Genomic DNA, 27,532 nt, shown 5'->3' with positions numbered 1-27,532 from the left:
ATTTAAAGACAGATTACTTGGGTCCTGACAAGTCACATGGCCTCTCTTGTTACACAGTTAAAGCTCTCAATATAGTCCTTCAAAAGCTTCATACATTTGCAGGAACTTACTTAAGTACTTGATATCCTCTGGAGCTCAATGCCTATTTCTCTCAAGGAGTCAAAGGAATGGGTACCTTTGGGTTCCTTCTACTCTATATGCAGTTGGCACTCCTTTGCTTTTTGGAAGAAAGTGCTGTAAATGAGCCCAATGTCTTTCAAATGACACACATAAACTCTCTCCTGCTAGGTCTTCTGGCATTTGAGTGGGGACACCAGATTCCATCCAAGAATTAGAAGGTGAGCTTCTTGGGAAAATGGAAGAACATCTCTTCACCTCCAATGATTATAGAGCAGGTCTGTTTGCATCTGGGCCCTTCCCTTGGTGACTATTGTCCCATGTCCTTGGCCTATTTAGGACAGTTTCCTTGACTCTACACACATGAGGTCAGCTTCCTTACCCCAAACCTCCAGCTTTCTTGGCAGGAATCAGTATGCACAAGGAAAACCAGAGAGAGGCACCAGCTGTAGTAAGAAAACTAAAATGGTGGCACACTCCCAGGTTTGTGATTGGTGGAAACCGCAAGTCCAGCATGCTGATGATGCTTACACACAGATGAATTGAGCTTAGCCTGCACCAGTTTCTTTGGGAAGGGAGGTTACAAATCCTCCATATCATGCATGGACCAGGTCCCTTCTGTATTTAGGGAAGATGTTGGCCACAATTGGTGCAGAGGAGGGCAATCAGGATTGAGATAGTGCTTAATGCCTTGACCTCTAAACAATTGTTAAGAGAACAGATGTTAGCCTAGAGGAGAGCCAATGAAGGGAATTCACTGAGTACTTGTTGGACTATGGAGATAAATTGTGCCTAAACTTAGAGCAGGAAATATGAAGATTCATGGTAGAAATCTGGGTGGAAAAGAGGACATTGGTGAAGCATTTGGTGAATGGGCAAGGGTCTCATTCCTGAAATATGGAACAGAAGCAGGATTCTCTTCTTTATGGTGAGAAAGAGATCCCTGCTTTGAGATGGAAACTTCAATAGATGTCATGCTTGAAATTCTTCTCAACTTTAGGATTTTGTACTTCTATTATTCCCAAAATATCTTCAGATTTAAGCCTCTTGACTCTGTACCTCCAAACATCATGCTTCTTCTTCAGTGTTCCACTGAGTGATGATGCAACCCCTTATCCAGCTGTCCAAGCCAGAACCCGAGGGTCATCCTGACCTGTCCCTCTCCATCCCCCCATAGCACACACTCATCAGCTTGCACTTCTGTTCACCACACACCGTGTACATCATCTACATTTTTCTTTTCCTTACCTCAGGCTATTATTCCTTCTCCCATGAGTAGGCAGCCCCTTACCTGGCTTCCAGGCCACACACCCTCTCTCTGTGGCCCACACCCAAACCATCTTCCCCCGTTGGCAGTATTGCTTAGCTGTGCAAGTGGCTTCCTAGCACAGATCCTTCAGTGACTTCCTGGAGAGCCTTAGATCAGCGTCCGGATTTTGAGCTAGCCACCAGGCCTCTGTGGTGTAGCCCCTTCCCAGCCAAGCAACCCCATCTAACACCATCCCTCCTGCTTGTCCTCAGACACCCAATTTCTACAGCAGCCATGTTCAAACAGGCAGACTCATGATGGAACTTTAGCTTGGGCTCATGGCTTTACCATTGCTGGATTTCCAGCCTCTCACTCAACTGACATACACACCTACAACCCCAGGGTAGGTGTCTCTCCCTCCTCTCTGATAGCCCTGCCTTGTCCTGTCACAAATTAGGCACCTGTCCCACATGTCTCCACAACCCCCACCCCAGAACTTCCACTTCAGTCTACTGATCTCTAAAAAACAACATGTAGAGCACGTGATGTTGTATTTAGCGTCTAGAAGATGAATGCTGGCCAAAGTCCACAGAGGTGGGCAAAGCGGCCGCATCAGTACAGTCCGTGCCTAGAGATGTTCAAGGTGGCATTCCTGTGATCCTAAAAGAAATCTGGAAAGGACTATGTAACCTGAGTTATAGGACATGAAATCCTAATGTCCAAAACATGATTGTTGTAAGACACGATCCCTCACCACGATAACCTCGTTTCTGAAGCCTTGTCCCCAAGAACTCACAGCTCTCCCAGTGTCATGGGAGCCTGGGATGCACAGAGCACCATATGCATAAGTCCTTGTGCAGCTCAGGAAGGTCTCCTATATCCCCAGCCGGTTTCAAACATCTTTTCATAACCTGAAAACCATAAAAATTTACAATTATTGGCTACATCAGCCAAAGTGCCGATGGCTCTTTTCAGGCCCACGTATGGGGTTGCCATGAACTTCAGTTTCTGCTTTGAGCGGAGAAGGTAACTTAGCATCCCAGATCCCAGAGGTCCCCATCCATTGCTAGTATGTTCTAACAACCATTTTTAGGTGTGATATGGGAAATCTTTCTATTTTGGTCACACACACACACACACACACACAAAAGCATACCTCACTCATACTTTGTTGTTGGTTTTTTGTTTTGGGGATTTTTGTATGTTTCTGGCTAACGACCTTTCTGCACAAAGGCTCAACATGCATTTCTTATGTAAGAGAAACGATATGATTGCATCATGCTTTGTGCAGGAATTCCCAGGGCACTGAAGTAAGATCCTGTGAGCTTCACGAGCTCCATGACTGAACAACAACCTGACCCCTGACCCTGCTGAGCCACTGACAGCCATTCTCATAGGTGAGGGCTGTATCCTACCTCCAAGCGAGGGTTTCTGAACCCCCTCCCAATACTAAGATTTAGGATTCCAGAGTTAGCAGAAGCTGTAACTTACAGACGAAGCCAGTTCCTATGCCAGCATACATTTCATAATCTGAGAATTAGGATTCAAAGTTTTTGCCTAATTCTTTGACTCTCCTTTTGCCCCTACAAATGAACAGAATATAACTATACCCATGAACATCTGCATTAAGGAAAGCAACTTCTGATGAGTTAATGTTTCAAGCTACTGGAACTTACGGTTTGCTAACACACTGCCAAACTGCAAGTTACTGGAACTTACGGTTTGCTAACACACTGCCAAATCCAACACAACTTGTACTTTATTGACACTACATAGGATTCCAACTGGTGCCGCTAAACTGGGAACAGATCTGCTGCACAAAGCACCTTGTACAGCATGAACTCGGAAGAGGCTGGCCACACACAGATGTGGGAGGGTGTCTGGAGTGTGCCCGCTTATTCGACAGGAACGTAAGGCAGTCCCACTTCAGGAAGGGCAGACATACCAGGCACAGAAAACTTTAATGTCATCACGCTAAGCCATCCCTTTTAGCTAGAAAACCTGAAAGTCCAAGAGTGTGACAAACAAGACAGTTTGAATAAAGTTGCAAGACTTCATGATTTTAATGTCCTATGGTTTCGGGAGTTTTCTTTCTTTTTCTTTTTTTTTTTAAGATTTTATTTATTTATTTATTTATTTATTCATTTGACAGAGAGAAATCACAAGTAGATGGAGAGGCAGCCAGAGAGAGACAGAGGGAAGCAGGCTTCCTGCTGAGCAGAGAGCCCGATGCGGGACTCGATCCCAGCACCCTGAGATCATGACCTGAGCCGAAGGCAGCGGCTTAAACAACTGAGCCACCCAGGCGCCCCTCTTTTTCTTTTTTTAAATTGAGGTATAATTGACTTAAAACATTATGTTAGTTTCAGGTGTGCAATAGAATGAGTCAATATTTGTGTATCTTGTGACGTGATCACCACGATAAGCCTCACTAACATCCAGCACCACACACAGTCACAAAAAGTTCTTTCTTGCGATGAGGACTTTCAAGATCCCCCGTGACTTTCAAAGATGCAGACAGTATTCACTACAGTCATCATGCAGCTTGCTACATCTCCACACTTACTTACTTTAGAGCGGGAAGTTTGTGTCTCGTCACGTTGCACTCGTCCCCCACTATGTCCTCACTGACTGGTACCGTGCTCAGTGTGTGGTAACTGGGTTCCCTCCGTTCCTCCTTGTGTTTGTGTGATTAGGAATCCCTGAGGCTGAGACCCTTCTAGGGGAAGAGTTACTTTTCATTTTCTACATAGAGAAGGGAACATGGGGTGAATCCCGATGACCACATGTGGCTTTCAACCTCCTGGTCCTCAACGATTCATCATCTTTCTAGAATATTCTAATCTGTTTTGTGCCATGAAAGAATTTTTAGAAGTATTTTTATTCATCAGTATTTACACTCATCAACAATTATGGCACCATGAACAGGATTCTGTAAAAACTAAGTGGCTTGGGGACACACACAAGGAAAACTCACGACTGCATCTTCTAAGAAGACACCATCTGAAAGGAGCAACAGTTTGAAATTAAGCAGGGTCATTTTCTAGTTTTTAATTAATGATAGTTTTCCACATGGGTTGGCTCTCAGGTAGGAGAAGGGGCTAGAAGGAGGTGCTCTCCCTCAGTGGCTCATTTGTTCTTAACCCACTATCCAAAAATTTTGACATCAGGAATGCCAAAATGACCTGGGACAGCTTTACCTGTCAGTGAGGCCACAGGTGTCTATCTGGAGGTCACGGAAAGTCCCCAGCGACCCCTGCTGTACTGTGATGGGGTCCACCGCCTTGTCGCCAATGGAGATGAGCCTCAGGCAGCCCTGAAACCCGGCCAGGGGACCTCCGCATCCAGGGCCAGAGCTGCGGTCAGGACAGCCTGAATGAACATGGAGACACACAAAGGAGAAAGTCAACAGTCGTGACCGAAACAGCCGTCTGTATTCTGTACGCGCAAGTTCGTCGCCTCCTGCTCGCAGACGCCTGAAGATTACGCTTCCTCATGGACGGGGCGGTGGACGGCTGAGAACAGACGCTACTGGTTTTGGTAAAGCACAGAAATAACAATTCAAGCCAGGCTGGTGGACAGATGAGCCGAAGGTAGACTCTACCAGTAGAGTCAAGGCCTAAGCTGAGTTTAATTTCTCTTTTGAAACCGTCCAGAGAAATTGGTCCTTTCAGCATGATATTAAACTATATGAAGTAAAGGCCATGGGATAACAAAATCAGAAAGAAAAAATCTCAGGCCTACTAGGACCTACGAAACTTAAAATGCTTGAGAAATAATTATGTATGTGAGATTCCTACTCTGGGCGTGCATGTGTAAGCACATCGTCACAGTTAAAACAAGGTTTGACCATACACGGTCAGAGACATCTAACGACAGTGTAAATGACTTACGTTTCCAACTGTTTCTGAATGAAGCATTTTAGTCAAAAACCTTTTCACACACACACACACACACACACACACACACACACTTAACAAGTATCTCAACAATACGGCCCTGAGAATAACGGAGAAAAGTTAGCATCCTGGAGCACCCCATGCAAGAAGAAATGAGCTTTAGCTGTTTTCAATAATAGTAAATTTTTACAAGTTCTGCTGCATTCACTAATTGGCTTGCTGTAAATTACTGTTAAATTAATGAAGAAAAAAGGCCATCAGACCATGATGACTCACCAAAAGCTTTAGTGGCCCAAGACAGCAAACCAGAGTCTGAGGCTGTAAATGAGTTTGATTTCTGGGTGGCTTCGTGTGGCTCGTCAAGGCTCTGAAACCGGAACCTACGGACAGCGGACCCAGACAGCCACCCCCGATTTCAGCCAGTGCCGATCAGTAATTCCTCTTTTTGCTGCCGCCTCTCCTCTCTGGGAGCCCTTCCCCGGCTCCTGCCCACGGAGCACTCCTGACAACTTCGACTTTGGTGTTGTGTGATTCTGATCAGGTTTTGCTCCAAAACACCCTTAAAAATTTGAATCCACCTCAGGTTATCTTCTACAGTTGCAAACCATAATGCCTCTGAGGATGACAGAGAAATTGTCACTGGATGGCACAACCCCAGAATGGGTCATGAGGTGAGACCTCGTTACAGACGTCATTGTTCCCTGGTCTGCTAAGGCCTCACACACACAAGGACCCTAGAGAGACTGAGCGTCATTTGATGTTTCCCAGCTCTACAGGGCATGTGTGCTGGTGGACAGCACCACGATTCCACAGAAGGAATCCAGAGGGCAGCAGCTTCCCACTACCCTCCCTGGCAGACACTGAACTCTGTGGATGGTAGGGTAGAGTGAAACTGTTGTCAGAAGAACAATTTACAAAACTCACACAGGAGAAATATAAAAGGGAAAAGGGGAATCTGCACCACATGTAAAAAGGCTACGAATCTGCGCGAGGAACTTTGTCATGAAAAGAGACACAGAGCCCTGCTTTATGCCTGCTGTCCTGTCATAATTATCGAGATCATCCCCTCCATTTGCTAAAGCATCCTGGTTTGGACAATAAATTATATGGCCACCCTAACTGTAATAGGAAGATGCCCTAGTCTGCTCTAATGGGAAAGCATGGCAACAAAGAGTCACTGACCACATGGTGAGCAGGGACTTGCCACTGAGCCTCTGTCAAGAGAACGGGCTAAGGAGGGTCTCGGAACATGGGGCACTGGCTGCCATGAATACCGCATACTGCTACGGAGCATGGACTGGATAAAGTGGATTTCCCTGTTATCACAATGCATATTCCGGTCCCAATGGACGTCCATTAAGAAGATAATTAAAGAGACACTGGCATACACCATTCTTGGGGCTGGATAAAACATCTCTGGCATTGACATTTTTGGGTCTCAAAGTTCCCACTCAATTTGAAGCTGACCTGCCCCCCCCTTTCCCCAGAACAGAGCTGGGGAGTCCAACACACCATACAGATGAGGGGCTCTGAACAAGGAATTCTTCCCCTGTGCATACAGCTTTGAGCACAGCACATCGACTGAGAATCGGGCTGCATGTTCACTGGTCCTAGACCTGCCTCTCCTGCTTTTCCTTCACAAGAAACAACGGTCATCTTCTTATTTAACATCAGTAAATGGGGGTGTTTTGGTTTTGAGTGTTTGCTCCAGCTTGGTGATGGCATTAGCTGGGTTGGTTGGAAAGTGTAAATTCCTTCTCCAGGAAAAAAAGATGCTGTTATGTTGGTATAAAAAGGAGAGTTGAATATGTTGGTTTGAATCAGTGCCTGGAACTGCTCTGTAGGAATCAAGTGGTGTTTACAGCGGAGTACGTACAAGTCATTCTGAATTTACACATTAGTTATAGATAACGTGCTGTGACTGCAAGATCTTACACTACTTTTGCCATTCAGTGCCAAATTTTAATCACAACCAAAAAATAGCAAACTGGTAATGAAGAAAAGTCATTATACTCTCTCATGGGATGTTTAAACTTTGTAATTCCACTTATCTTAGAGACACAATTTGTTATCAGAAACTATACTAACGAGACAGTTTTTCTGCACATCAACACAATTTTATGAAAACACATAAGAAAAGCCTATTATGCTTTTTTTTTCCAATACATTGCCTCCAAATCTCTAGGGTCCTTTCATAGACCAAAGGCTGGAAACAACCAAAGGTTGTTTCATTGAATTGATTATGCATATTAGGAAAGCTTGATAGTTTGTACATAAGGAAAATTTTAAAATCACTGGCAAGATGATTCTTGGCAGCTATAGGATATTTATCACATCTTTTATAATAGCAAAAAAATGGGCACCATCAAGTTGTTGCTCAACAGTAAAACGGGACAGCAGATTTAATAAATGAAACATGGTGTCATACACATCAAACCCACAGGGCAGTTAAAATTAATTAACTTTACCTATAAGTACTGCCAGGGTTGGATCTCCAAAATTAATCTAGAACAGTGACAGCAATAACAATAAAAAGAACCCAGAAGAAGGCACACGTTAGGGCCCTATGCATAAACTGAAAAGCAAGGGAACACAAAACACTACTGTGTGAAGTCACCTACATGGATATAGGTTCTAAAGAAAAGCAATACATTAAAAATTACAAACTTCCAGTTGTAAAATAAATAAGTCATAAGGATGCAACGTACTGCATGGTTATTACAGCTAATAATGCCTTATTGTCTATTTAAAAGTTACTAAGAAAGTAGGCCATAAAATTTTCATGACAAGAAAAATTATAACTATGTATGGTGGTGATATTAACTAGTTATTGTGGGATTATTTTCTAATGTATACAAACACTGAGTCATATGCTCACATCTGAAACTGACATGGTGCTACACATTGATTAAAACATAAAAAGTTGTTTCTCCGATTGACTTATTTCACTAAGCATGATAAGCTCTAGTTCCATCCACATTGCCGTGTCAAGCAGAGAAAGACAACTATCCTATGATCTCCCTGATATGAGGAAGTCGTGATGCAACATGGGGGTTAAGTGGGTACGAGTAGAATCAATGAAACAAGATGGGATCGGGAGGGAGACAAACCATAAGTGACTCTTAATCTCACAAAACAAACTGAGGGTTGCTGGGGGGAGGGGATTGGGAGAAGGGGGTGGGATTATGGACATTGGGGAGGGTATGTGCTTTGGTGAGTGCTGTGAAGTGTGTAAACCTGGCGATTCACAGACGTGTACCCCTGGGGATAAAAATATATTATATGTTTATAAAAAATAAAAAAATTAAAAAATATATATATAAAAAGGTGATCAAAGATTAGTAAAAAGGGAGGCAGGGTAATTCTTACTGGGGGGTGAGAATTTAGAGAAGAGGGAGACATTAAAAGCATTGTAGTGTTTAATTGTGTACATTAGGGGGTTAGCCCACAAACACTCTTTCAAGAAACATGAGCAGTATTTTAAAATGCATACATGGATTACAAAATGACCTCATATCACATCACATGTAAGTATTTATGGAAGGTACTTGTTCTCATGCAGCTGTGCGTTGCACATTTGGAACATGCCCGAAGCTCTGAGAGAAGACTCTGTGGTTTTAGAAAGATTTTTTTTTGTTGTTTTGTTTTTTTTTACTTTTTAATACAAAATAACAAGCATTCCATTTTGCACCATTAAACAATACAGCAAGGATTTTTCTTCCTGTCCCTTTTAGTGCTTCAAAATCTTTTATGTTTTAAGTTACAGCCCCTGGGTAAATTCTTTATTTGGTTTTCAAGGAATCCGCTCCTCCGCAGAGCTCTAAAATCTGTCATAAGCAGGTTTTTTTTTTTTTTTTAATTTTACAGAGAGAGGGAGAGATCACAAGCAGGCAGAGCAGCAAGCAGAAAGAGGGGGGAAGCAGGTTCTCTGCTGAGCAGAGAGCCCAACGTGGGGCTCAATCTCAGGACCCTGAGATCATGACCTGAGCCGAAGGCAGAGGCTTTAACCCACTGAGCCACCCAGGCGCCCTGTCATAAGCAGGTTTAAGAACCTGTCTGGGTCAGAGGTGCACCGTATTTGGCAGGGGGGGTAGAGCAAGCAATCCAACGTTCTAATGCTCCTGGCACCGCTCCACGCTCACAGTGATGCTTGCTTCAGGGGGCTTGGAAGACTAAACACCCTGTGTGGGCTTACTGTCAACTCTTTGGGAGGATTTTATACTTTCCTTTTGGGCTATCAAGTTATCTCCACCATGACCTCAAACTTATTTTGGAAACAAACAACCATAAAATGCGAAAGAGCAAGGACAGCTTCCAGCCAGGATTAGAAGGACGTCTCACAACTGACAGGCCTAAGCTTCTTGTGGCTCAGTCTTTTCACACGGATGCCTCAGAATGGACATTTGTTACCCTCAGGAGCCCCCCTCCCTGGCTGCATGGATCCTGCACAGACTCGGTCGAAGTTCTACCGAACAGGCAAACCCGCCGTCTCCCACAGTTGGGGTGATGGCCTGGTGTTGTCTTGGTAAAGTTCACCACGAGGTAGTGAGTGAGTGTCTGTAGCCTTTAAGTTCCTCTCTTGCTCTGGTGTAGGTGTACACAGTGGGCAACAGGACCCTTCCTGAACGTTTAGGGCAACAGAGCAGCTGGGGATCTTGGGGAAATGCAGATTCTGGCTCAAGAAGTCAGGGGAGTTACGTCTGCACCTGTGACAGGCTTGAAAGTGGTGCTGCCATGGGTGACTCCCAGGCCACACCAGAGGACCTGGGCCACCCAGGGAGGAGAGCAGCTGACAAAAAGTAGACCGCCCACATGCAACAAGGAAACTGTCGCATAAAAACACCTGAAGGAAAGATTCTAAGGGTTATTTGGCCTCCCCAAAATACTCTACAGTGAAGCACAAAAGGTAAGAGACAGAGAGCGAGGACCCTCAGAGTGGCCTGCACAGAGTCACCTGGAGAGCCCACTCCCCGGGTGTCAGAGCCAGAGAAAGCAGATCTCTAGGGACAGAGACAGGCCCTAGCATTCTGGAAGCTTTCCAGGTGACGGCAGTGAAAACAAGTGCTAAACAAGTGCTAAATTCAAGACCCCCATAAATTCAAGGCCCCCCATAGACTTGTGTTTTAGGCCATAATTTACCACCTTTGTCAGGGGCGCCTGGGTGGCACAGTAGGTTAAGCACCCTATTCTTGGTTTCGGCTCAGGTCATGATCTCAGGGTCACGAGATAGAGCCCATGTTGGGCTCTGCACTCAATGGGAATCTGCTTGGGATCCTCTCTCCCTCTCCCTCTGTCACTCCCACTCATGCTCTCTCTCGCTCTAAAATAAGTAAATAAATCCTTAAGCAAAATTTATTGTCTTTGCTTGACATTCTCATTGACAGAACTGAAAGAGAAAGCTCACTCTTCAGTATTAACCTTCATTTAAAATTGCTGGTTGTCTCAGAAGTCAGGAGCTGGAAAGACAAGGATGGTTTGATTGCCAGCACCACCAGTTCCTTTCACTTACCGCCCAAATAATAGGTGTCCCCTGAATCAATCTGCCCACGCAGGGAGTGAGCCACAGAGGCTGCCTCACCATCCACCATCACACTCAGGTCATTTCCTTTCAACGAGAGGGACACTGAATGCCACTGCCCATCACTTAATCCAGCACCTGGAAGTAAACAAAATCGGGTCAGAGATTGCTAAAAACCCTATAGATGCAGCTACACAAAGCCATGCTTGAAAACAATACAATCATGATCTTAGACACCCTATGAAACTCCACCTGAAGTTTGAACTCACCTGAAACCCCCCAGGTTATTTAGCTGGCTGGGCAATGGAGACACACCACAGAGGACAGCTGGGCCTCTCTGAGAGAAAGAGAGAGGCTTGGGACAGATGTGGGCTTGGGGGGTTCTTAACAGGCAATGAGATGATGTGGTATCCTGGTCATGTTTCTCTAGGAGGAAGGGGTTGCCTGTGGAGAGAGGCTCATTGAGTGAATGTGCGGTTCCAGCGGGCCCTTGCCTCTGCCCTCCCACAGTCATAGATTGGCTAGTCACGTTCTAACACAAATTAGATTCTAGCAAAAATCACTGTGGTCAGTTAAGAGTATTAAGACATATGTGCACAGGGCAATGACTCTGTTTCACTTTCTCATCACTCGGTTAAATCAGAAAAGTACAGGAAGGAAAAAAGAGAAAAGGAAGAAAGCTGAATTGAAGAGGAAAGGAAGAATCAAGAGTGGACATTGCAAACATTCTGCCCTGGACAGCACGATCTTAGTTTCTCCCAGTGCTCAGGCTTTAAAGGGTTAACACAACAGGATCCTGAACAACCTTAAAATGAGCAAATATCCTAGTCCCCTGGCACACGGCGCACTTCCCCCTCTTCTAGTTTGTTAATACTTTAGGATATTAAGAATGATAAGATTTTCCAAAATTGTTTTTATAAAAATAAAATCTTGTCCCTACTTTCATATATTATTACTATATATAGTCTTGGTAGACTCTTTAGAAAAATATATCGTATATATCAATATAACTCTTTATATTGATAAGTTGCTGTATCAGCAACTTAAATATTACTAAAACATGAAAATTCATAGAAAAAATGTAAAGTTTAGAAAGCATCACATTAAAGTGTATGTGGATGTGTATGGGTGTGTGTGCATACTCAATCACTGTCTAAAATTGGACAAAAACCAGTAGGAAATATTTTCAAATGTTAACATTAACTTTCGATGGGGGAATTGTGTTTGCCTTCATGCCCATTTTCCATTAGCCAAAGCGAGTCATTCGTTCAAAGGCAAGGGACTCTGTCGTGGCCCCAGAGACACCTGCTGTTCTTCTGAAGGAGCACAGTGAATAATTGGAATCTCTAGAAATTGTCTTGCCCAACAGGGAAACAGGTCAGAAACAAACTGTTCAGCTCATTGAAAACAACAAAGTGAGACTCTTGATTTCTTTGATGTTGTGCCCAAGCTCGCGAATGAGCCTGCCTGACTCTAATATGATGGTCTTGGGGAATTGTCCTAATATATTAGCCTATACCTCTTGCAAATGAGAAAGGTGCCAACTGCTTAGAGCCTGTGAGTTTGGAAGTCAACCTGCAAGGGTCAGAAGTTATTTTCTAGTTCATGGGGGTATGGGGCCATGTTTCTGGTAGAAAGTTAACAGGCTTATTTAGTTTAGTATCAGAGTTTGGCCCAAGGAACCTAATCAACCCTGTAAATCCATGTCCCTCCAATTCTCTTTAATATGTCAACGGTACTGCAATTTAAAATGAAAATACAGCTTTTTTTTTTTTTTGCCTTGGCTTCATTTCTCATCAGTGACGTTGACATGGATTCAAGATGCGGTGCATAGGAATATGTTTCTGGCCTGACCCAGAAAGTCATAGGCCCTACTGTAAAAACCGTGATGCCGCTGCTCCTCTCAGACTGTGAAATAGGAGCGACGGTACTTCCCAGCACTCCCTTTCAGGGACTTTAGCTCTTTGTCATGTACACACATCTCTCACTTTCTGTGTCACATTTGTGAATCCAGAACTGTTGCAAGGACCCCACATGGGTTATGTTCATGAGCAATGATAAGAAAGTTGACATCAGAATCCAGAGGATTACGGTTAGATACTCAAGACCTACATTATGGCACTGGTCCTGAAGGAAATCCTCCAGTCCTGGAGCTGAAGGAATCCACAAACAAGAACCTGGGAGTGTCCCTTCCACTCTTGTCATTCGGTATTTATTTTGAAGTTTACCTAACATTATCTGTCAGGATAATCCATTTAAAATCTGATGTGAATGGGGCACCTGGGTGCCTCAGTGGGTTAAGCCTCTGCCCTGGGGATCGAGCCCCATATCGGGCTCTTGGCTCAGCGGGGAGACGGCTTCCCTCTCTCTCTCTGCCTGCCTCTCTGCCTACTTGTGATCTCTCTCTGTGTGTCAAATAAATAAATAAAATCTTTAAAAAAAATCAAATAAAATCTGATGTTAAAATTCCCTCCTGTCTCCTCCCTCCCCCCCCATCTACCCACCTATCTAGGACATAGAGTTATTTCCGGGGAGAACTTGCAGAAAACACTCCGGAATATCTCCTTGAATGGGTAACAGATGCCATTTACCTCTATAATAAAAGACCGTTTTTAATAAAATTTGACATTCTCATTTAAAAATGAAATGCCTGCTCTTATGATCATTCTGTTTCTCCCCATTATAATTCTCACCCTGTGTGTTTCTTTTGTGTGTCTTCTACCCTCCCCACTTCCGGCGGAACGAACGCCTGTCTCCCAGGCAGCACTTACAGTCAAAGGATGGATGGAGGAGGGAGGGGCGGGGGTGTTTTGATTTGTGCTGAGAACCCGATGCTCATTCTCCCACCCACCCCCCAGCTCCACAAAGGCTTCTGTCTTTGGGGGGGGGGGGGGTGATGGTCTTGGAACTAGTTTTGGAATAATGAGAACTAAAGGTTTTGGAGTAACTGCTGACTAGCAGACCCTGGGCTCATGGTCTGTAGGCTCAACATCATTGCTTCTACCATCAGTCACACTAGTGTCACTCCAAAGATGAGGACCTGAGGCTTGGGGAGAACACAGGTGGCACTTTTCAAGCCCATCAGCCCTAGCAGCCCAGAGGTGGTTCTGGAAATGGGCCTGGGAGGTGAGTCCTCTCACACAGCCCTCCCACCAGCTTGTGTAAAATCCATCCTAATCACAGGGAACATGCCCTGGGCAGTCAAGGCCCTTCTGGAAAGGGAGGACTGTATCTTTTCCGACAGAAATGGAATGCACGCTCCCCTCCCCCTCACTGACCTTCTGTTCCCACCACGCTCCACTAGCCCAGCTCCACAAGCACACAGACACTAGATTGTACACTCTGGACCTTTCTAGATGCCTTCACAAACACAGTGAGGTAACTACTTGGAAAAAGGACCCAAAAGCTGGAAGCAGGGTGAATGATGACCAGGTGTCCTTTCCTGGCATCCAGGGTTACATCTCACTCAGCCTTTAAACTTCAGTTCTTGGTTTGGTAGGTGCTTTCGCACTTCATCCAAGGTTTGGAATGAAAACCAGTCACCATCTGTCTCCTCTTCCTCACTTTCTGTGCCACGCAGACACACCTTTCTCCAGCTGAAGGCTCGTGGCCCCCTGCCTGGAGCGCATCACTCAGGGACATTTTTCCAACAGCATCAGCTCATTCTGTGCCTCTGTGTCATGATCCTTCAGACTTTTTCATCACTGTGACATTTGTGATGCTGATCTGTGATCCATGACTACAACTCGCTGAAGGCTCATGCGGCACCATTTCTTAGCAATAGAGTATTTTTTTATTTTTTATTTATTTTCAGCATAACAGTATTCATTATTTTTGCACCACACCCAGTGCTCCATGCAATCGTGCCCTCTCTGATACCCACCACCTGGTACCCCAACCTCCCACCCCCCGCCACTTCAAACCCCTCAGATTGGTTTTCAGAATCCATAGTCTCTCATGGTTCACCTCCCCTTCCAATTTCCCCCAACTCCCTTCTCCTCTCTAACACCCCATGTCCTCCATGTTATTTGTAATGCTCCACACATAAGTGAAACCATATGATAATTGACTCTCTCTGCTTGACTTATTTCACTCAGCATCATCTCTTCCAGTCCCGTCCATGTTGCTACAAAAGTTGGGTATTCGTCGTTTCTGATGGAGGCATCATACTCCATAGTGTATATGGACCACATCTTCCTTATCCATTCGTCCGTTGAAGGGCATCTTGGCTCTTTCCACAGTTTGGTGACTATGGCCCTTGCTGCTATAAACATTGGGGTACAGATGGCCCTTCTTTTCACTACATCTCTATCTTTGGGGAAAATATCCAGTAGTGCAATTGCAGGGTCATAGGGAAGCTCTATTTTTAATTTCTTGAGGAATCTCCACAGTGTTCTCCAAAGAGGCTGCACCAACTTGCATTCCCACCAACAGTATAAGAGGGTTCCCCTTTCTCCACATGCCCTCCAACACATGTTGTTCCCTGTCTTGCAATAGAATATTTTTTTAAATTAAGGTGTATATATTATTTTTCCAGACATAAAGTTCCTGCACATTTAACACACCATGGTATACTGCAGACATAACTTTTATATGCATGGGGAAGCCAAAAAAAAAATCCATTTGGTTCACTTTATTGCAATATTTGTTGTATTTGGGTGGTCTGGAACCAAACCTGAGTATCTCGGAGGCAGGCCTGTATTTCAAAGGTTAAAAAAAAAAAAAAAAAAACCACTCCTCAAATGCTTCTAAAAAAAAGCAGCAAGAAAAATGCACCTCTGGTTTGTTTCCAAAAATTAATGTGTTACCCAGTGAAAGCTTAAAAAATCAATTCAATAAAATATTCCTATAATATTTCAGTGCCAGCCTTCAAAAAAAAGCTAAATAACTAATCCCAGTGTGTTGGAAGGCAGAACGGTGTGTACTCACGTGAAACAACAGCAAAACCTCATCTCTTCGTTAATAAGGCATGCAACTTGTAAATCTACACAAACCAAGAGTGAAGCAATATTCAAGATTTGACTTGACACTCCTTGATTGTGCTAATCTTCTGAGGTCCACAAGGGAATTCCCTATGCTGGTGGTCATATTTTTTCTTTTATTTATAAAGAGCAACAAAGAGCTACGTTTCATTCCCGGCTTTCAATCCCGACCTGGTAACCTGGGCTAGGCAAGGTGTTTCTTCCGTAGTCAACACTCGTGGAATGACACCCACCTGGCTTTACATTTTCACCAGCACTCTAAGGCAAAACAGTCCCCAGACTCCAAGGATAACATGACCCTGGAAGGGAGTTTAGAAATGTGGGTCCTTCTTGGAAGTCAAGCAGAACATTCACCCATAGTTATAAGAAGCCTTATCCAAAACAGGGATTCCTGAAGGAACAGAAAATCTAGGAAAAATCGTAACTTCAAATATTATGATTGGTGTGCGTATAGGCTCCAAAGATTGGATAAGGAAACTCTTTTGTCAGGACTCCGACTTAGGCTACTGTTCTCCAGTGTTTCACGTGGACTGCCAACTCCCCACCAACAGTTGATAACTAGGTTATTTTTTAAACTTTTAAAAAATATTTTATTTATTTATTTGACAGAGAGACATCACAAGTAGGCAGAGAGGCAGGCAGAGAGAGAGGAGGAAGCAGGCTCCCTGCTGAGCAGAGAGTCCGATGCGATGCGGGGCTTGATCCCAGGACCCTGCAATCATGACCTGAGCCGATGGCAGAGGCTTAACCCACTGAGCCACCCAGGCGCCCTATTTTTTAAACTTTTTGAGAGGTATGTGTGATCTGCAGCTAACTTCGGGTCACACCGACTCACACGCCAACAGCCTGGAGGTACCTAGTGCAAAGGTAAAAGAACTCTAGTTCCCTCTAGAAGGATTACAAGTTATCTTACTGATTCAGTCACTCATTTCATGCAGAGGGGACAGAAGGACCATGTGGTCACAGCAAACACCTATTACCTGCTGTGACATCCCTCGCCGTGTGTCCGGGCTGGGAGAGACTCAGCCTGAGTTTTCCATCATTAAGAACGAGCACGAGAGCCACTGGCCCATGTTGGAACTGAGTGGTCAGCAGCAGCCCTGCCCTGTTCCAAGTTCGGAATTGGAAAGTGACCGACACCTTGTCCTCTCCGACGGTGCCCGGCAGAGCCAAGTAACTCCTGGAGCTCAGAAAAGTCACGGGCACAGTTTGTGGGTGTGAGCACGAGAAGGACACATTTCCCTGTGAATACAGCGGAAAGGGGTTTAGGAAGGAGCAGAAGGGTTGCTTTCATGAACAGCCAGTTTTCCAAGAGGCGCAGTTTCCTATCAACCCGCCAGCAAGCAAGGACCTAAGAGCTAGGCTTCCCCATCCAGCTGCAATCCAGAGTTACCTGACAGGTCCCTCAAACCATGACGGTGTCCTGGCTGGGCAAACCTCCTTCTGAGGCTTTTAGGGAAGTTCTGTCTCCTCCATTTCTGGGCATTGGTGAAGGAATCTCGAGACACATCTTTCCCAGGCCTTGTGCTGGGTGCAGGACACAGCAGAGGAGACAGATTTCTTATACTTCGAGGCACTGGCTGTTTACTCGCAGCATGAAGCCCAGCATCACGGACAGTGGCTCTGGGAACCTTCCTGCACTCCGCTTGGTTGTGTGAACATTTACACACCCATCACTCAGGGGACATGAACATCTGGCTCAGGCAGGCCCTAGGCTTCGGCCCGTCTGAAGCAGGGGTGTGGCTGGCCTGCGTGGGCTGTCCACTTCTTAGAGGCTCCCATGGGCTGTGTCAACCAGCACACGCTCCCCAACCTGACCTCTGACCTGCCGACTGCCTGTTGCTTTTATTTTATTCTATTTTATTTAAAAACACACCATTGAGCTTTAGATTATGTCTGCTGCTCAAGGAGCAAATTTATTTTTAAGTTCTTAAAAGAACTCCAATTAAGTGGGGTGCCTGGGGGCTCAGTGGGTTAAGCCTCTGCCTTCACCTGAGGTCATGATCTCGGGGTCCTGGGATCAAGGTCCTGCTTCTCCCTCTCCCTCTGACTGTCCCCCTGCATGTGCATCCTCTCTCTCTCAAGTAAATAAATAAATTCTTTTTTAAAAAAATTAGATTTTCATAAATTCCAGAGGAATATGTGCCCAAACATTGTCCTTCCTCTCCAAAATATATACCATAAAAGCACTGTAATCAAGTCAATACAGTATTGGTATGGGGTAAACACAGCAGCGGAGCTCAGTGACTGACCCACAGAAAGATCTGAGACCACAGGTACAGCCACCACGTGGTGAGAGGTAAGATTCAAGCCTGTGCGTGGAGGTTGGGTCTGGTCACTAAACAGCTCAGGCATGAATGGGTACCCACAAGACCTAAAATAACTACTGATCCACACAAAGAGTAAAGCCCAGACAGTCAAAGACTTATTTTTTTTTTCAATTTTAAAGTAAATAAATAAATGAAACTGCCTTAAAAATTTTTACAGGAAAATCCTTGAGATTGTATCTAGAGTCTAGGGTTTCAGAAGTATTTCAAAGCAAGACGAAATACTACAAAGCTATTTAAAAAAAAAATACATCAAGACATTGGCTACGTACCAGTAAAGGCATTTATATGCTCAACATGGCCCATAACATTTAATATAAAAGATATGATATATGATATATACAATTATAATATAATATATATAATAGAATATATATTTATATTATAACATGATCTTATATTTCATAGAAAATTTGTTAATCTGAGAAAACATCTGGATCATGAATGACATAGGGTAATTCATCAAACCTAAAACTCTCTTATAAATTGGGGCACCTGGGAGGCTCAGTTGACTGAGTGACCGACTCTTGATTTTGGCTCAGGTCATGGTCTCAGGGCCCCAGGATGGAGTCCCAGTGGGGCTCCGAGCTCAGTGGGGGGTCTGCTTGAGAGGTCCTCTCTCTTTCTCTCCTTCATGATCTCTAAAATAAATAAATCTTAAAAAAAAAAAAAAAGCATTTCCACAGGTTTCTCTGAGTTGGAAACTAGAGATGGAGAAAAGCTCACATAATACAATCCCATTTCTGTAAACGACACTCAGTATGGAGGCGTCGACATTCACAAAGCTGCGCGCACTGATTGTAGAGGATCTGAGCCTCAGCAACCACATCTGGAAGGACAGACGCTCGCTCAGTAACACGCTGGCCCTGGGGGACGGCCGGCAGCCGCGTGGAGGGACGGAAGCCTGACAACAGCCCAACCCATCTGAGGGGTCCACCTGCCTCAAGATAACATGCTCCTTATTCGCTGACTTAAGTCCCCAGATCCACAGCAGACTCCTGGCCTTGGGACGAGAAGGTCCCTAACGTGCCCAGTCGCCTGTTCAAAGCCACATCTGCCTTCCAAAGAGTCAAGCAAGTTTTCTGGCAAATCTTTTTCTTTCTTAGGTCACAGGACTGATTTTACTAAGCTCCCTTTGTGTATCTGTGGGCCTTGGCCTCCCTTCGCAGAACAATGGGGCGTTCCTGCACATCAGGAAACGGGCACCAGACCCCTGGGGCACAGCCCCTGAGCTCGGAGATAGGGTTTGTGGTTGGCACCATGGAGCCTGCCCAGGATGGAGCGATGCAGCAGACCCTTCACCGACCCACTCCTAACCCCTCTGCAAATCGCTGGGCCAGGCAGAAACCCGACAGCTGGCTTTTGCACAAGAGTCCACCTTCTCCCCAGGTTCCTGGCCTCAAATTAAATCAAGCTCAAATTCCTTTCCAATCCAAATTCATCTCGCGAGTACTGGCCCTTCAAGCGAGCGATAGGCACTGAGCTAGGAGTTCAGTAACGGGAGAAAGGAGTCTTTATTCAGATGTGCCATGACACATGTGCGAAGGCATGCGTCTGTTTCCACACACCTGCAGAAATTAAGAAGCCAGTGATGGGGACGGAGGAGGGCACTTGTGAGGAGCCCAGTGACGCAGGGAAGTGCTGAATCGCTGAACTGAACACCTGAAGCTCATACGACACTGTGTGTGAGTGACTGGCACTAAAATTTTAAAAAGTTAAATTTAAAAATCAAGTTAATTATTTAGTGAATTAAATCAAAAACGAACTAAAAGGCATACATGACTGGCACTTTCCCTGCCTTCAGGAGAGGCACATTCTAGACTGGGCCCATCAGACAAGCTGCAGTTCCCTGCTCCGTTGACCTCACGTGCAGCTCTCTTACCATGACGAGGATCTGTGGTGTGTGTTTCTTGGACAAATCAATGAGATCCACTCCATTATAGTAGAGATTTTCAAAACAGCCATGAAAGTCTTTTTGTGGGAATGCCACTGATTTTCCGTGTCTAGGAATCCCTCCAAAGCTGATCTTAGAAAGAAAAAAATGACATAAATAACATTGTTTAATGATTTTCTGATTGTCTGCCTAAAACATGTATGCTCAGCAGGTATAAGATAATTGCCTCCAATCTATCTGGCATTATTTTAACATTATCATGTTAATTTCGGGTGAATTTTTAGACGTAGATGTACCAGTTCTTTCTTTATTACATTTATATAAGTAGGTTAAATACCCCCTCTCGCAATTTGCTACCCGAAGAGTTATGTCACTTCAGCTGACGGGGAAAGTTGTACATTCATTTCCACGGTCACTTTTGATCTGGGTGACAAGGCGGCTGACTGTGATGACATTCTACTTTACAAACCTTCCCAGAAACCAGCTTCAGGGTCCGGGTCTTTGCCAGGACACTGCTGATGGGTTAGAATAATGAAGGCATCGATAATCTCATTCAGGACCAGGCTCTGCAGCTGGCCTCCTCGGGTGAGGCCACTTACACTGAATGAATGTTGAAATCATCCCCTTTGCTGTGACAGATGTGCTGAGCAGAACCGGCAGAACAAAAGGTGTTCTCCAGCGCTGCTTAGATACATGCGGGCAAAACGCTGGGATGTGTTAAGCCTTTAAATGTCCCTAGAAACAGTATTTTGAATTGCCTGACTCTGGCTCTCTTGTTCCTTGAAAAGCAGGTTGGAATGTATGGTGATTACTTCTCCAAGCACCCTAGATTGCTAATTCTGTTTACGATCACAGATATCTCCAAGGGAACGGATCATGGTCAGCACCAGAGGTAACATGGAAAGCCGTCCAAACACGTATTTTACTGTGCCGCCTGTCCTACTGATAGCTCTTCATCCACACACTTTCTGAATTCAACAACTACTTCCTCTCAGGGGAGAACTCACACCTATGAGTGATACAACATCTCAACAATGTACATGGGTCTCCTGCTGGGCCGTCATCTGTGGGAAACATTTCGCCAGAATTCCAAATTACTAGCAATGGGAATTTCTCTGTGTGGCGGTATTTTCTTAAAAGGTTGTGTTGCGTTTAAATAACAAAATCTGTAATACTTGAAAAAAAATGTTCACACCTTATAATCAAGATCCAAGTAGTCGCACTTGCCCTCGGCCTGGAAATGCTGACTGTGCCTGTCCACAGTGAAGCGGACATGCGTGTTCCCGAGCTCGATGAGGACAGAATGCCAGTGCTCGTCATCCAGCAGGCTGCCCAGGGTGAGGGTCACATGGGCGTCAGGGGAGGGCAGGTTAGCACGGCCTACAAGGACAGGTGAAGCAAATGAACCACCTCATCCAACCCGGTACCATGGCTGCCGTGTGGGAGGCCAACTCAGTACTGTGGCTGCTGTGTGGGAGGTCAACATGTCCCCCAGTCACTTTCCTGGCACACTTCTATCCGGAGAGCTGGTCAACTGCCTTTACCTCAGCCTCATGTACAACCTTCTCTCACTTGGGAATGATTTCTTCTATCTTTCTTGTGTTTATTATTATTAATTATTGCATTTTCATTTTTCTTGGAAGTATCTTCTTCCAAGAACCTCATGAAGAGCACCACCTCATGGTTTCGGGGATCCGCCCCTTGTCTTTACAATATTACCAGGTTGTTTACTGAACATGTGCAAATGGTCTTACACACTAATCGACCTGTAAAACTTGTTACAGTCAAGTACATTCAGGATACATGAGTGTTCTCCATAGTACACCTCAACCGTGGAGCGACCACGCTCCCATTTGCCCAGACCATTCTGTTTCATGCCTCTGGCTCCAAAGTAATTATTTCTAGGGTCTTCTTTCTTTCTCAAAAGTGTTCTGGTTTTCAGGATAAATTAGCTACTTAACTGTGAAAAACTAAGCATAAAAAGATACTTCTATCTAAAGAGGCATATTTTTGAAAGCATCCACTAGAAACTTTTTACCTGAATTAAGCAATAAGATGAGCTTTCCTCTAACTAACTGCAGGGTGACGTGTTTGCCATTTTGTCCTTCTCTGTGGAGTAGAATTCCGTCAGTCTGCCTGGTTTTAAATTTCAAAGAAATAACATCTTTTGCTGGACTCATGGATTTCTGATTAAGCGTATATAACAAGGAGCTTTTCCCATCAAAGTTAACCATCTTGGATCCTACAGTGGGAGAAATTAGAAAATAATCTAAGTATAATACATCTTTACTGAAATGAGCAAGTTCACACACACACACACACACACACACACACACACACACACACATCTCTGGTCTGTTTGGTGCGGAGGGAAACAACGGTGCTGCCCATCCTCTCTGATACCTGTAGATGAGATCCCTATCATCCACTCTTTGCCTTTTCTGACATTTTCCCTAACATGTATCATCTAGAAATACTTCTGTTGACTAAGCCCAATTGCTTCTGCCTGTGTACTGGCCACTTCTCATCCTGTAAACAACAAAGATCGGTAAAACAGTTGAAGTCACTCCCCAAGTTGGCACATCGTGGCTATGAAGCTGCCATTGTCCCTCAGCTCTCCGATAGTCTTATTTCTCCCACTATCAAGATCACTTGCATTCTCTTTATTGAAAAAGTCATATTTTCCTCATTAATGTGAAAAGAACACTGGTCAAAGCAACCACAGACAGAACAGAAGAGCACAAAGGGACTCATACTACACAGAAGAATCTCTCATATTTCTCATATTTCACAAGTAAAAAGACAAGATGTTACTGTGCCTTAAAAAGTCAAAAACCATATGATTTTACTCATACATGGAATCTAAAAACAAAAGAAATGAATAAATAAACAAAGCAGAACCAGACCTATAAATGCAGAGAACAAACTGGTGGCTATCAAAGGGACAGTGTGGAGGATGGGCGAAGTGGGTGAATTGGAGCGGCAGGTTCAGGCTTCCAGTCATGGAGTGAATGAATAAGTCAAGGTGTGGCTAGGAAATTAGTCAATGATATTCTAATCGAGTTGTGTGGGGATGTGCGGCAGCCACGCTTGTGGTGAACATTGTACAACCCGTAAAATTGTCTAATCACCATGTTGTACACCTGACGCTAATGTAACATTGTGTGTACACTGCACTCAAATTTTTGAAAAAGAGGTTTTTTCAAATGTGTGTGTGCAATAAATGAAGGTACAAGAAGAAGCCAAAGAAACAGGAAGTTGATGTCTTCTGAGCCGATGATACAATGTTGGGTTTATTTAACTTCACAAAAGCCTGGGACCAATGTACATTAGGACCTGAATTTCATTCAGACAAACTAAAATATTTACAGTAAACCCTTTATGTTCACAACTCTAAGGAATCCTTTATTTCATGCAACCACCTTCTGAAAATTCAGGAGTTTAATTCTGGTTCCCATACATGGTGGAAAATATATAAACACAGCAGTGTGTCTAAAAATCATGGAAATAAGCAATTATTCTCCATTGCATAGTTAAATTAATATCTGATAAAAACATATCCCTTTGTCAAATTCAAATGATGTCCCTTCTTCAGTTAGTGAAGAATTGTTTGGTCCACAAATTATTCTATCAGGCTTCTTTTGATCAGATTAGGTTTGTCCCCAACTTCCCTGTTGCCACTATAGCTTTTTAAGAGTAATATTAGTCTTCTGGTGTGTTGGGTAAGCACAGAATCCAGCTCCATCCCAGAACTGTGACTCTGCTGGCCTGGGGTGGGACCTGAGAGTCTGCTTTTCTCACATGTCCCCTAGCAATGTTGACAATGTCAATGCCGCTGGTCTGGTGACTACATATGAGAACCACTGCTCTACAGAACCTAGATTATATTTCCTGGAACATTCCCCCTCAGGCAAAATAGAGTAGTGAAAAATTTATTGGATTTATAGAAACACAAAAGAATGGGCTGAAAATCCTTTTGTTGTAATGTTTTTGTTTCCTCTCCAGTGAGATCCCTAACACTCGTACCTAGAACAATCAACCACAAGCTAATCATCACATTCTATCTTACAAGGCACATTTAACATGTGTTTTGACAGGTTCCCTAAGCCTAGAAGGGGACTGAGTTGTAATCTATAGATGTCATCAATGGAGTAAAACAAAGCCACTTCAAACAATATATCTGGTAGTAATCTTGGTGGTTTCATTAAATCTTAAATGGTAACAAACATAAGCTCAGTGGAGAGGAGTTAAAACAGCACAGATAAAAATGAGGAATTGCTTATGGTTTGTCTCCTACAGACCTGTACCCCTGGGGATAAAAATATATGTTTATAAAAAATAAAAAATTATAATAAAAAATGAGGAATTGCTTTCAGAAGTCTGAAATGTGAGGCTGCTTTCTTTTCATTTGAAATGACCCACATCACTCTGTAGCCTATATGGCCCCATGAGCTAATTTTTAAAGGTTCGTTAAAAAAAAAAAAAGAAAAAAAACAACAACAATTGTGGTGGAGATCACAGATACCCATAGACCTAAAATAGTGCTGTCTGGCCCTTTACAGACGCCTGTCTTCCCCGCCCTCAGTGCCATTAAACAGTGATGCTTGCTGAGCCAGATTCCTGGCTGCTTACAAGTGGCCATGATAAGAACCAGCTTACTGCAAGACATGTGGCGATCCTTCTTCTATTTAAATATTAAAAATCCTGAGGGTTTTGAAGGGGCTGGGGGTGGGAGGTTGGGGGAACCAGGTGGTGGGTACTGGGGAGGGCACGGATTGCATGGAGCACTGGGTGTGGTGCAAAAGCAATGAATATTGTTACGTTGAAAAGAAATTTAAAAAATAAAAATAAATAAATAAAATAAAAATTAAATGAATGAATAAACAAATAAATAAAAATGAGAGGATTCAGTCAGACCACGGTAGGACTGGAAGGATGAGTAAGTTGAATACCAACTTTATAGTCAGAAAGAACTGTATTTATGAAAAAAAAAATCAAAACGGAATAAAGAAAGATCTTGACACACACACACACACAAAAAACCTATTTTAGATGGCAAATCACAAATTTAATTATTTTTGATCTGCCTGTTGCATAATTCAATATAGCTCGTTTGTCACTTTTCATGAATCTATATTTGTGAGGTCAAAAAATAGGTAAATATTATGGCTCCTGTGGAATAGCAATACAGACCATTTTCCGTAGCTTCAGAACTTGCCTTGGCAGGGATTTGGCTTTGGAAAATATAGTTTTGTCATTAAAAGACCATTTTCCTCCATATTCCCTTCCTCCCTAGCCCTACGCTGCCCTGACTTAATTTCCATTTGTTCCCCCAAGTACAGCTGCATTTTCATTTAACATGGGTGCAGCACCCACTAGGTGCTGGGATGCTGGGGGGAAACCCAACAGGACAGACACGGCTCGGCCTTCCCAGAGCTGACAGTGCGCCCCTCACCTTCTCACTTCAGCTATCATGAAAAGAACACATTTCAGCAGGAGTAGCCTAGTCTTACTGCGGTCTGCTTAGGAAACTAGAGACAAGAAAGCTCACAGTCAGGAAGGAGGAAGTGGAGCACGGGGGAGGTCTTCTCTGGGGAAGTGTCGGTAAAGAAAGAGGGTAAGACCTTCCCAAGCATAGGGCATGTGTCACACACAATTTACAGGTAGGCACCCAAAAGCAGCCAACACGGTTCAAACAATGGGCTATACTGTTGATCAAGAAGCCCCTCATGATAAACGTGAAGCCCACGTGATAAGTAAGAGTGCGCCCTGTCACAAGGATGACTTACAATGGGAATGTGTGCACTGGAAACTCAGTTTCGGGCCTCATCAAAGAGAATTAATTCTACAGAATGTTGTTCACTTAAAAACGTTCATGAATGAATTTGAATATCTGAAAACAAACGGACACGTCACTAAACATAAAATGACATTTTGAAACATGTGTGACTCATACACCATTTTTAAAGGCAATAGATTTTTTAAAAAATTAAACCAAAACATCGTATTGTGGGACAGAGAAGACTTAGCTTAGTGAGTTTGCAGCAGCTAGCTCTCCAAGTGCAGATGGGGGACAGCCCATCTATAGAAGTAGAAGTTCCCTCACCTTCATGCCCATGTTGGTGATAGCATCAAAATATGGCTCCAGTTAAGAAAACTAATAATTACAAATTGAAATCGTATAAATTGGAAAAACACTTTGTATTTTTCAATGAAGTATCATATCACATTTTCCATTTTGGAATGTAGGTTCTGCACTCTTGCAGAACAAAACTATTGGTTCCCATTCTGATTCATAATAAGTGATCTCCATCTCAAGTACCCCAATAATTTAATTAGTTGAATTACGTACGAACACATTTTTCACGAACCTTCTTGTAAAGTTAAGTATGATGCTAACAGGTAATTTAATGCATTATTTTGGAGTTTTTATTCAAATAAAAGTATGTTAGAGTTGGTTATTTGTATTGATTATGGACATTTAAATTTTTATGATACTTGTATTATATGTGCATTTATATTACATATATATTCATATTTATAAAAATATATAAATATCAAGAGTGTTTTGAGGTTGCTAAACACAACCTATAATTTTTTGCTGTAACAGTCAGTACACTTTTTAAATAAACACAATATTTTAATTTTTTTTTTAACTAGGCTCCATGCCCAGCACGGAGCCCAACGTGAGACTTGAACTCATGACCCTGAGACAGAGACCTGAGCTGAGATCAAGAGTCGGATGCTTAACTGACTAAGCCCCCCAGGTGCCCCAGATAAATACAATGTTTTAAAATGGCCTATTACATGTTTTACTCCCAATTTTATTTTCATGCCTGACTTGACACTGGACCAGAGTGTCACAGGGAAGACTGGTAGGTCCCCATGGTGTTGGCCATTCTATGCCTACATAGTCCATGTTCCCAAGGACTCATGCACTCCTTTCCTCCCTCTCCTCCCCTTCCTTCTTCTCTCGTGCTTCCCTTATTCAGACAAGCAACACACGAATGAACACAAGACGACACTACACCACCACAGGATGGGACTAGTACAAGCTCAAGAGAATACTTGAGAAGACACAGACCATGAACACAGTGGTCAAAATGGAAAAGAAGGAGTAGAAGATGCCCCAAGGAAGAATAACAGTCAAGAAAGAATTGAAGGAAGACCTGGGGTCAGTGTCGGTGTCTGTGGCTTACGGAGACCTACATCAAGGATGTCAACGTGAAACTGATCAGAGTGTGTAAATGTTACTGAAAATTTAAGAAAGTGGAGGACACCCGAATGGAAACCTTTTCAGAGTGGGATACAAAACCTAGAACAAGTCCGTGGGGAATATGGCCCTGGACGCCCCCTTCCGCGAGGCTGCTGGAGGGGGCATGGGACTCTAAGAAGAGCTCACACACACTCCACGTGCAGTCTAGGAGTTGGGGGAAGGGAGGGCTTTCCAGGTAGAGAATGTGTGTGTGCCGCCCCAGGAAGCCATGAAGAATGCCTGGTGTTCGTAGGGACAGCAAATACCATTGTAATTGGAGTTTAAAGAAGT

General features: G+C 43.8%; 1 protein-coding gene across 2 annotated transcripts in view; it reads right to left on the bottom strand.

Annotated features, from left to right (window-relative positions):
- LOC132024906 (contactin-associated protein-like 3) overlaps positions 1–27,532 on the bottom strand; it is a 157,498-nt gene that overhangs the window by 56,426 nt on the left and 73,540 nt on the right. Inside the window, exons 5-10 of one of the 2 annotated variants that reach the window (XM_059412117.1) lie at positions 22,025–22,228; positions 21,182–21,366; positions 19,975–20,118; positions 16,746–17,007; positions 10,775–10,921; positions 4,567–4,738 (exon numbers count right to left, since the gene is read on the bottom strand). In XM_059412117.1, coding sequence (XP_059268100.1) covers positions 4,567–4,738; positions 10,775–10,921; positions 16,746–17,007; positions 19,975–20,118; positions 21,182–21,366; positions 22,025–22,228 — 1,114 coding nt within the window. The remainder of the gene's footprint in view (positions 1–4,566; positions 4,739–10,774; positions 10,922–16,745; positions 17,008–19,974; positions 20,119–21,181; positions 21,367–22,024; positions 22,229–27,532) is intronic. The other variant, XM_059412116.1, reaches the window with a different exon arrangement.

The sequence above is a fragment of the Mustela nigripes genome, chromosome 9, assembly GCF_022355385.1.
Source record: "Mustela nigripes isolate SB6536 chromosome 9, MUSNIG.SB6536, whole genome shotgun sequence".
NCBI classification, from domain to species: domain Eukaryota; kingdom Metazoa; phylum Chordata; class Mammalia; order Carnivora; family Mustelidae; genus Mustela; species Mustela nigripes.
This window is presented reverse-complemented; position numbering and strand designations above follow the sequence as displayed.